At 36.6% G+C, this 12,050-nt stretch overlaps 1 protein-coding gene across 3 annotated transcripts in view; it reads left to right on the top strand.

Moving 5' to 3' along the window:
* The window catches only part of NR2C2 (nuclear receptor subfamily 2 group C member 2), a 75,467-nt gene that overhangs the window by 33,309 nt on the left and 30,108 nt on the right, over positions 1-12,050 (top strand). For all 3 annotated transcript variants that reach the window (XR_014000396.1, XM_081160052.1, XM_081160051.1), the window contains one exon: positions 5,770-5,880. Coding sequence is in view for 2 of the 3 variants with exons in the window: in XM_081160051.1 (XP_081016177.1) it covers positions 5,770-5,880 (111 nt within the window). In the remaining variant the exon portion in view is untranslated. The remainder of the gene's footprint in view (positions 1-5,769; positions 5,881-12,050) is intronic.

Raw genomic sequence — 12,050 nt, 5'->3', positions numbered from 1 at the left:
TATGAAAAGCAATGGAAAAAATATCCTTGGGTGAGGCTTTAAAATATATATATATATATATATACATACACTGGAGGAAATTAAAAGTAGTTTGAATGAAGCAGAGGATCAGATCAGTGACTTGGAAGACAAGGTAGAAAAAATACACAATTAGAGCAGCAAGAAGAAAAAATTAAAAAGCAGGAGGGAAGTTTAAGGGAACTTTGGGACATCAAATGCAACATTTGCATCAAATGGGTACCAGAAGGAGAAGAAAGTGAGCAAGGAATGGAGAACCTGTTTAAAGAAATAACGAGAAAAAACTTCCTTAACCTGGTGAAGGAAAAAGTCACAAGTTTGGAAAGCACAGAGTCCCAATCAAGATGAACACAAAGAGACCTATACCAAGACACATTATAATTAAGATGACAAAAGTTAAAGGCAATAAGAGAGAAATAGAAAGTTACTTACAAGGCATTTCCCATTAGAGTGTCAGCTGATTTCTTAACAGATACACTTCAGGCCAGAAGGGATTGCCATGAAGTACAGTAGAATCTTGGTTCTCAAACTTAATTCATTCCAGAAGGCTTTTTAAAAATTGAATCACTTTTTCCCATTAGAAATAATGTAAATTGAATTAATCCATTCCAGACCCCCAAATGATTTTCTATTTTAACCTTTCTTACTGCAGTATATATCTAATGTACTATTTAATCTTTAAAACAAAAAGGACATGAAATGTAAGTGAAAATTTAACAAAAAGAATATGAAATGTACAGTAAAAAAAATGGTGACTTACTGTATTTAATAATAAGCAGCAACAAAAGCAAAAAACACAAAAATACTCACAGCACAATTTCCTAAGATGTTAACAACATGAGGTTTAGTGGTAAACTGACTCATAATCGACCATTCTTTACTTTGTCGCCTGAGAGACGTGTGACTGATCGTACAGGTATCAGGATGAAAGGGTTGTCAGGTTGAGAAGCAAATTGTTCAAGATGGGAGACATTCGAGAACCAAGGTTTGACGAATTCAAAGTAATGAAAAGCAAGGACCTGAATCCAAGACTACTCTATCCAGCAAGGCTATTATTTAAAATTGAAGGTGAAATAAAGACCAAAAAAAACCCTAAAGGAGTACTTTACCATCAAACCAGCATTGTAAGAAATGTTCGATGGACTGCTTTAAGAAGAAGAAGAAATAGAGAGAGAGGAACATAGGTATAAAGGGGGAAAGACAGTAAATAAGTTACCTATCAATAACCTTAAATGTAAATGGATTAAATGCTCCAGTCAAAAGACATAGGATAGCTGAATAGATGAGAAAATATGACCCATATATATGCTGTCTAGAAGAGACCTGCCTCAGAACAAATATCCACACAGACTGAAAGTGAAGGGATGGAAAAAATATTCCACGCAAATAGAAACGAAAAAAAAGTTGGAGTAGCAATACTCACATCTGACAAAATAGACTTCAAAACAAAGGCTATAATCAGAGACAAAGGTACCTACATAATACTAAAGGGATTGATCCAACAAGAAAATATAGCCCTTATAAACATATATGCACCCAATATAGGCGCACATAAATATATTAAAAATAAAAAAAACTCTTGGTGGACTTTAAGGGAGAGAATGAAAGCAATACAGTCATAGAAGCGGACTTTAACACCCCACTGACATCACTGGATAGATCTTCCAGACAAAAGTCAACAAAGAAACAGAGATCTTAAATGACACACTAGATCAGATGGATTTAATTGATATTCAGCACAAGAATATACATTTTTCTCAAGTGCTCATGGAATGTTCTCAAAAATAGACCACGTTAGGACATAAAATAAGTCTTAACAAATTCAAAAAGATTGAAATTACATCAGGCATCTTCTTGGATCACAGTGGCATGAAACTAGAAATCAACTACAATAAAAACAGTCAAAACCATTCAAACATATGGAGGCTAAATAGCATGTTATTAAACAATGAGTGGGTTACAAATGAGGTCAAAGAAGAAATAAAAAACTTTCTGGAAACAAATGAAAATGAACACACAACAACCCCAAATCTATGGGACACTGAAAGCAGTCTTGAGAGGGAAGTTTATAGCGTTACAGGTCTACCTAAGGAAACAAGAAAAAGCTCAAATAAACACTCTAATCCTACAACTTAAAATCTTAGAAAGAGAACAAGAAAAGCCCAGAGTATGTAGAAGGAAAGAATAATAAAGATCAGAATGGAAATAAATGACATAGAGACTAAAAAACAATACAAAAGATCAATGAAACAAAGACTGGTTCTTTTTAAAGATAAACAAGATTGATGAACCTTTAGCCAGACTCATCAAGAAACAGAGAGGACCCAAATCAGAAATGAAAGAGGTGAAGTAACAACTGACATCACAGAAATACAAAGGATTGTAAGAAAATACTATGAACAACTATATGCTAATAAAATGGACAACCTGGGTGAAATGGACAAATTCCTGGAAACATACAATCTCCCAGAACTCAACCAGGAAGAATCAGAAAACCTGAATAGGCCAATAGTAACTAATGAAATTGAAGCAGTAATTTAAAAAAAACAACAACAACAAAAACTCCCAGCAAACAAAAGTCTGGACCAGATGGCTGCACAGGAGAATTTTACCAAGCCTTTAGGGAAGAATTAACAACTGTCCTCTTCAAACTATTCCAAAAAATTCAAGAGAAGGGAAGACTTCCAAGCTCTTTTTACAAGGCCAGCATTATCCTAATTCCAAAACCAGATAAAGACACTACAAGGAAAGAAAATAGTAGGCCAATATCCCTGATGAACATAGATGCTTAAATTCTCAACAAAATATTAGTAAATTGGATTCAACAGTACGTTAAAAAGATCATACAGCATGACCAAATGGAATTTATTCCAGGATGCAAGGCTCGTACAGTATTCACAAATCAGTAAATGTGATATATCGCATAAGTAAAATGTAGGGTAAAGATCACATGGTCATATCAGCAATCGCAGAAAAAGTATTTGACAAAATCCATCACCCATTTATGATAAAGACTCTCAGCAAAGTGGGAGTAGAAGGATCATGCCTCAACATAATAAAGCCTATATATAACAAACCTACAGCCAACATCATACTCAGTGGGCAAAAACTAAAAGTGTTTCCCTTAAGATCAGGAACAAGACTGGGATGTCTGCTTTTACCACTCTTACTCAACATAGTACTGGAAGTCCTAGTTACAGATTGAAAAGGAAGAAGTAAAACTGTTATTATTCGCAGGTGACATGATGTTGTGCATAGAAAACCCTAAAGACTCCTCCAAAAAACTGCTAGATTTAATAAATGAATTTAGCAGGGTAGCAGGATACAAAATTAACATCCAGAAATCAATAACATTTTTATACACCAATTATGAACTCCCAGAAAGTGAAATTAAAAAAAAAAAACAATCCCATTTACCATTGCAGAAACAAAAAAATAAGATGCCTAGGATTAAACTTAACCAAGGAGGTAAAAGACCTGTACTCAGAAAGCTATAGAACACTGAAAAAGAAATAGAGGAAGATACAAACAAGTGGAAGCATTTACTGTGTTCATGATTGGAAGAATTAACATCATTAAAATGTCCACACTACCCAAAGCAATCTACAGGTTCAACACAATCCCTATTATAATAACAACATATTTCACAGATCTAGAACAAATATTCCAAAAATTTATATGGAACCAAAAAGTACCCCAGATGGCCTCAGCAATCTTGAGAAAGAAGAACAAAGAGGGATCACAATACCAGATACCAAACTATACTACAAAGCCATTGTAATCAAAACAGTCTGGTACTGGCACAGGTGTACAGGCATATAGACCAATGGAACAGAACAGAGACCCCAGAATTCGACCAAGCGTACAATAAAGATAGTCTCTTCAATAAGTGGTGTTGGTAAACTTGGACAGGTACATGCAAAAAATGAAACTAGACCACCAATTTACACACCACACACAATAAACTCAAAATGGATAAAAGACTTAAATTCAAGTCACGGAGCCATAAAAATCCTAGAAGAAAACATAGGCAGTAAAATCTCAGACATCTCAAGTAGCAGTATTTTCGCCAACACACCTCCTAGGGCAAGAGAAACAAAGGAAAAAAATTAATGGGACTACATCAAACTTAAAAAGCTTCCGCCCAATAAGGAAACCATCAACAAAATGAAAAGGGAACCCACTGTATGGGAGAACATCTTTGCCAATGATGCATCTGATGGATTAATTTCCAAAATACAGGGTGTGGCAAAAGTAGGTTTACAGTTGTGAGTATGCAAAACAGTCTATTCTTGTATTATTACTTATTAATTATTGTATTACTTTCCATAGGAACAACTGTAAACCTACTTTTGCCCCACCCTGTATATAAAGAACTCATACTGCTCAACAGCAGCAGGCAAACAATCCAATTAAAAAATGGACAAGGAACCTAAATAGACACTTCTCCACAGAGGACATACAGATGGCCAAGAGACATATGAAAAATGCTCAACATCACTAATCATCAGAGATGCAAATTAAAACTACAATAATCAATAAGCAACAAGTGCTATGGATGTGGAGAAAAGGGAACCCTAGTACACTGTTGTTAGGTATACAGACTGATGCAGCCACTGTGGAAAACAGTATGGAGTTTCCTCAAAAAATTAAAAATGGAACTATCATTTGACCCAGCGATCCCAGTTCTGAGAATATATCCTAAGAATCTCAAAACAGTAATCAGAAAGGATGTATGCACCCCTGTGTTCATAGCAGCACTATTTACAATAGCTAAGAGCTGGAAACAGTCCAGGTGTGCCCATCAGTAGATGAGTGCATAAAAAAGCTGTGGTACATTTGCACAATGGAATACTATACGGCTGTTAAAAAGAAAGAGCTCTTACCCTTTGGACAGCATGAATGATCCTGGAGATTTTTATGCTAAGCAAAATAAGCCAGGCAGAGAAAGACAAGTATCATATGATCTCACTTTTATGTGTAATATAATGAATAAAGTAAACAGATGAACAAAATAGGTCCAGATGCATGGATGCATAGAACAGATATGCATAGAACAGGTTGACATATCTCAGAGGGGAGGGGGTTGAGGGGGCCAGGAAGAGTTTTTAAAGCATTGGTTCATGATATACTTTTATTCAAGGAAAAATATCTGCTCACTTCAGGCGCCCAGGTGACCCCTCAGAATCTTGAACCTTGCTTTGGTGGGTATTTACTAAATTTCAGACCCTTTTATTACTGATGGGCTTTTCCCAGCCCCATCCCAGTGAGGCTGGGAGGTTGCCAGGACTCTTTCACAGGTACTAATCCCAGTAGTTTTCAGTGTAATGCTGGTTCTGTTTGCCGTCTTCTACAGTGTTGTTAGAGCATTCCTTCTGGAAACTGTCATCTAAAGGAATATTTTATAGCTGGCTTTGGAGACATTGAATAAATGCAAAGATCATCTCTAAAAAGTTATCTTGGTAGCTTTTTATTCTATTGAAGTTTGCAGAGCAGACCTGAAAATTCCTTTGTGGTTTTTTCTTTCTTTCTTGCATTTACAACATTAGAAACAGCTATTTTATTATTGTATTTTCTTTGTGCCATCCTATATCAGTATCTCATTGATTCCTTTGTCATCCTGGATCCATACTCTAGAACTACACTAGTTTATCACTCAAAGCCGCTGTGAAAGCGAAAAGCATGGTCCTTAGGCCACTACTGGGCATCTTTCTGAGCTCCCTTATGATCCAGCCCACTTTTTGCCCACAGGTACCACGTACGCAGACTTCTCGGCCAGAATCTCCAGGGATGACCAGCCCCTCCCCACGCATCCAGATAATCTCCACCGACTCTGCAGTAGCCTCACCTCAGCGCATTCAGGTACCTGTACCAGTCCCACTTGGTTCTAGCCACCTGCCTAAAGGTTTCACTAAGGAGTTGTGTCTTGGGCCTCAAGTACAATATAACTTTATTTATTCATTAAAAAATAGAAGTTTACATTTATTGAATTAATTTTTTAAAAAAATTCTCAAGGATATGTTTTTTATTGATTTTAGAAAGAGAGGAAGGGAGGGGGGGAGAGAGAGAGAAACATCGATCAGTTTCCTCCCATATGTGACCCAACCAGGGATCGAACTGACAACCTAGGTATGTGCCCTGACCAGGAATTGAACCCGCAACCTTTTGGGGTATGGGCGATGCTCCAACCAACCAAGTTACCTGGCCAAGGCTATTGAATTAACTTTTAATGTAAAAGTCTACACTATTATTTCCAGCTATTGGAGTAAAGTTTCATTTTATTACTTAATGTACATCCAAATTGAGAGGTAGTATGTCCTAGCGGTTAAAAGTATGGGCCCCCCACTTGAAGTCAAATCCAGTGCCCCACTTTATAGCTCTTTTTACCCTGGAAAATTAACTTTTCAATGCCTCACTTGTTTCATTTAGAAAATGTACATAGATACTTACCTCATAAGGTTATTGTAAGGAATCAATGGTATATTGCTTGTACAGTGCTTAGAACAGTGCCTGGCACATATTAATGTTTAGTATGTACTAATTATCTGTATATAATAATTATTATTACCAGTATTTTTGTTAGTAACTAATCGATATTCACTTATGGGAAGTTTAGTCTTCCCCAGGGCTCTGAACTCAGCTGTCTCTGGCCCACTGAACAGAGAGAAGGTGTAAGTATCGAAAGTAGGATCAACATACTTATGTTAAAGATTCATAGTTATCTCAAGTTGAATCAAAAGGCTGAACCAAAAAAACATGAACGGAGATGAATGGCAGAAAAAAAATTAGTTACATGAGTTTGAGAGTATACCAGGGTGGACAGGTATTTGAGTGAATACGCATAAAAGGATTGCTTTCATTTACAGTTAATTTCAAGCTCAGTACAAGTGAACGATATGATAGAGTAACTAGATATTTCTATAGTGTTTGCTCACTCCTAGAAGTGATTTTATGGACTGTTATAAACTTAACCATAGAAGAGTTCTAATAAGTAAAATTGAGTAAGTTAAAAATTATATTCCCATTATGTCCATATTGTATATTTTATCATAAATATAAGAGTCCATATACTTGTCATTATTTTAATTTTATATCAACTAGGAAACACATATCTGAGTGTTTGGAAATTTAGAAGTAATGGCCTGACATTAATGTTTTACTGTTTACCAGAATTAGGAACTTTATATAGCTAAATTATTGTTTCTCTTTTACTTGTTCTTATTTGCTGATTGTGACTTCAAAATGAGTCCTTTATAGTTTTATGTAGTAGGTGTTAGGATCCTGACTACATAATTCTCCTGACTGGGAAAGAGCCAATTTTGCATTTAACCATGGCAGTTATTACATCATGGTCTCAGATCCACCTGATGACAGATAAGAACATAGACAGTTCCCCCAAGAGACTGTCAGTAGCTAATGTATATTTCAAGAATATACATTTCCACTGTTGGTATAAGTAGAATCTTTATGTTTTTCTAAGGGCCATTCTAGCATCCCATTCTATACTGTGAGACTATTCCCATTGTCTGGTGCTTGCCCATGGTGACATTGCTGTCCTGGCTGGAACACAGCAAGGTCTTGTAGATTAGATTCTTAGCATTGAGCTTTCAGTCTCTCTAGGGAAGCTAACCTGTTAAGCATGAGTTTTATGTATAATAAATATAATTGAAAATATTTTTATTGTGAATTGTCCAAAAATTTGGACATACCTAAGTGCAACTGAACTGACTGCACTTCAAGGTTTGGTTTTTTTAAAGGAAAATTAAGGTTATAGGATGATTTCTAGGTTCTTGATGTTGGTGCTGACGACGGCTTTGATGAAGTTTTTATTACTAGTCCTGACTTTAGGGATGAATTCTCTCATGTCCTGAGGCCTGGGAAGAGAATGAGTGCTATGATGTTTTAGTGGGTAACAGTGGTTGGAACCCAAATAATAGCTTCTTTGTTAAGGTTGGGAGGAAAAGATTATACAATAAGGTTGACAGGCTAGGCAACATTTAGGAGCTTTGACTCTGGAACAGACTTAGGGTGAAATCTTGTCTCCACTCAGCTATGTGACTCTGGGGAAAGTTTTCATAACCTGTATATATAGCTGTAAAATAGCAATAAAAATAGTGCCTATTTTATAGAATTTTAAAAGGATTAAATGAGATGATTTATTTAATCCTATAGAAAGCAAACATCAATAGATGTTAGTAACTCAGTTATAATTTTTTAATTTTATGTAATTTTAAACTTACGGAAAATAGTACATGGAAATCCATTATACCCTTTTTCCAAAGTCACCAGTTGTTTTCTGTGACATTCTGAGTGTGTGTGTGTGTATATATTTTCTGAATCATTTGAGAATTAGAGACATCATGCCTCATTGCTCTGGATATTTCAGTACTTATAAGAACAATGACATTCTCTTATATAATCACAGTACAGTTATCAAAATCAGGAAATTTAATATTGAAACATGCCATCTAATCCATAGTCCATATGCTAAAATGTCATAGTTGTCCTAGTTAAGTCCTTTATAGCTATATTTTCCCATTCCAGAATTTATATTACTGATTTTAATAATGATGGTAATGATTAAGGTGTGGCAGTCAACACAAGACCAATATCTAGTTATGCAGGCCAGTGGAAGGTGAGCTCAAATATAGACTTGTGTTCGTCAGTATCATGTTATCGTAATGGCTGTAAGAGGGCTTTCGGGCCAAGTGAGAAGGGTGAGTGGCAGTTCTCAGAGTGGGGAAGGCAGCCTTGTGACTGAGTTTGAGAGAGATTGGTTTTTTTGGATACAGCATCTTCGGTGGAAACTATGGAAGGAGATGGGGGATTAAGAAGAGCCATAGGAGCTGGCCCAGTTGGTTGAGTGTTGTCCCATATACCGAAAGGTCCTGGTTCAATTCCCGGTCAGGACACATGCCCTGGTTGTGGGCTTGATCCTGGTGAAGGTGTGGTGCATGCGGTTCTCTTTCACATTGATGTTTCTCTCTCTCTCCCTCTTGAGACTTTTTCTTTGACCTATTATTCAGAGACTTATTATTCAGAAGTGTGTTGTTTAATTTCTAAATATATGGGGATTTTTTAGCTATCTTTCTATTATTGCTTTTTTTAAAAGGTGTATTTTATGGCCCAAAACATGATCTTAGTGAATATTACATGCAAGCTTGGGAAGAATATGTATTCTGCTTTTGTTAGGTGGATTATTTTATAAATGTCAATTATATCAAGTTCATTGATAATGCTATTCAGGTCAACTGTATCCATATTTTCTGCCTGCTTGTTCTATTAATTACTGAGAGAGAAGTGATGACATCAACTATAATAGGTGATTTCTCTGTTTCTCCTTGGCAGTTCTATTGGTTTTTGCCTCACATAGTTTGAAGCTCTGTTGTTAGGTGCATGCATACACATTTAGGGTTATTATGTCTTTTGGGGGAATTGACCCATCATCATGTAATGCCCCTCTTCATTCCTGATATTTTTCTTGTTCTGAAATCTGCTTTGTCTTTAAACTAATATTGTTACTCCAGCTGTCTTTTGATTAGCATGGTATCTTTCTTTATCCCCTTACTTTTAATCTATGTCTAGGATTTCCCATAAATAATTTATAGTTGGGTCTTCTTTTTTTATCCAAATGACAGTCTCTGTCTTTTAATTGGTATGTGCAGACTATTCACACTTAAAGTGATTTTGGATATACTTGGATTAATATCAACCATGTGTGTAACTGTTTTCTGTTTGTTGCTAGAGGCTTCTTTTCCTGCCTTCTCTAGTTTTGATTGAGCAATTTATATGAGCTCTTTTATTTCTTCTGTTGTGTATCAAATATACTTTACCTTTTTAACTAATCTAAAGCCACCTTCAAATAACACTGTTCTGTTTCACATATAATGCAGGTACCTTATAACAGGATTCCTAATTCCTTCCTCCTCCTTCCTGTTCTTTGTGACATTGCTGTCATTCATTTCACTTATCCACATGCTATAATTACCCAGTACATTGGTACTATTAATTTAAATAACTATTTTTAGATCAATTAAGAGTAAGAAAAATACGATTTTTATTTTACCTTCACTTAATTCAGGAGGACTGGAGACAAACTTCTTACATTTTTATGACAGGTGGTAGTTTGCAAATGGGAGCGAGGTGCCCACTTAGTTAGGCTCTTTCTCTCCCACAGGCCTGGGAGGTAAGGGAGTTATCTCTCTTGAAGTTTGCATTTTAAAAAGATGGCTCCCAAGTCCTTCAGAAAACATTTCTGAGTTGCAAGACTGACAAGAGGCTTATCTAACCATTATGAAGATTTACTTATCTATGAAAAGGACAGAGCAAGAAGTTCTAAAAGGAAAGGAAGAGGGAGGAGAAGTCTCTTCCCTCAGGGAGAATGAAGCGTCTCAAGGCATTCTATATTTCTCTTATAGTACTTTTTATTTCTAGCATTTTCTACTTTCTGAGAATTTCCACCTCTGCTTACATTTATCATCTATTCTTGTGTGTTGTCGACGTTTTTCCTTTAGAAACCTTAACATGTTAAACATGATTATCTTAAATTCCTTGCCTCATAATTCCAACATCTGTGTCATATCTGAGTCTGGTTCTGATGCTTGTTTTGTCTCTTCAGATTACGTTTTTCTTGTATTTTGGCGTGGCTTGTAAATTTTTTGTTGAAGGCTTTACAGTATCGGCTGTTTTGGGTAATAGGAACTGAGGTAAATAAAGCCTCTAGTATGAGAATTTCTGTTAATCTGGCTAGGGGTTGAGCTGTGTTTAAAAGTTTGCTGTATTGTAGGTCCCTGAGGCTTCAAATTCCTCTATAGTGTCTTTGTTTTTGTCTCCCCTTTTGACTTAGGGCTTCCCTTAGATATCTCTCCTCAGAGAGTCTCTGTCTTGAAGCTCTTCCAGCTCTAACCCCCTGTTGTACTAGAGCCCTGTTGGTGTGGTGAGAAAGGAAGCATTCTATAATCTTATGATGAAGTCTGTTTTTTTAGTGGTCCTGTGTCATTGGGCTGTGACCTTTATAAGTGTTTCTTAATTATCCCTATGCCCCCCTTCCCCATGAGTCTTCGAGGCTAGAGGGGCCTGGAGTTCCCCAGGTGGGAGAAGACTGGTAAAGTCTTTTCCCTTTGGGAACAGGCCTTGGTTGTAGAGAACACTCTTGAGTTTATTTTACAAAAATTACTCTTCCCCTTCCCCTGCCAGAACCCCGGGGGATCTTTCTCATCTTTTCATATGAGAACCAGTGGGTTTCCTGGAGCTAAGGCTGTGACCCTGGGAGTTTCTCACTCCCATGCTAGTCCATGCTAATTACCATTTGAGTGTCCTTCCAGCTTGGCTTCTGCTCCAGGTAAGCAGATCTCAGACTTTGTGAATTCACCTCTCTCCAGATTTCAGGATGGAGTTTGGTTTGCACACTCAACTCTCTAATGAGCCCAAGGAAAGTCATTGATTTTCAGTTTGTTTAGCCTTTTTGTGTTATAAGGCTGGAGTGATGACTTCCCTGCTCTTTACACATTGAAGCTGAAATTGGAAGTTTACTTTGAACTCCAAACTCATCTCTCTGGTATTTTACTTCATATATCTACTTGGACATCTCATACTTGGCAAGCCAAAACCAGACTTCTGAATTACTTCCAACCCTTGCTTCTCCACCACCCTATTGCTCAGGCTGGAAACCTGAGTCATTCCTGACTCTTAATTCTCCTATCTTCACATTTCCACCCACCTGCATATGTTGTCACTTCTCCCTCAAGCATGTATCTCTACTCTTCAGAACCACAGCCACCACCTTCAGCTCTCACTCCAGTGGCATCCCAGCAATTCCTCAGCTTCTACTTTTTTTGTTTTATTTTTTATCCAACATCCAGGAAGATTTGCTTAAAATGTAAAGCATTTCCCATCATTCTCTTACTTAAAATCCTGAATGTTTTTAGAAAACACTCTTCTTTGTTATTCAGAGCAGAAAGTTATGTCAAATTATTTATCCAGCTAAACTTTGTAGGGTGCTAAATGGAGAAGTTATTTGTTTGATCATTGCC

This window comes from Miniopterus schreibersii (genome assembly GCF_964146895.1).
Source record: "Miniopterus schreibersii genome assembly, chromosome: 15".
Lineage (NCBI taxonomy): Eukaryota > Metazoa > Chordata > Mammalia > Chiroptera > Miniopteridae > Miniopterus > Miniopterus schreibersii.
The sequence above is the reverse complement of the archived record's forward strand: the minus strand, read 5'-3'. Positions and strand labels throughout refer to the sequence as shown.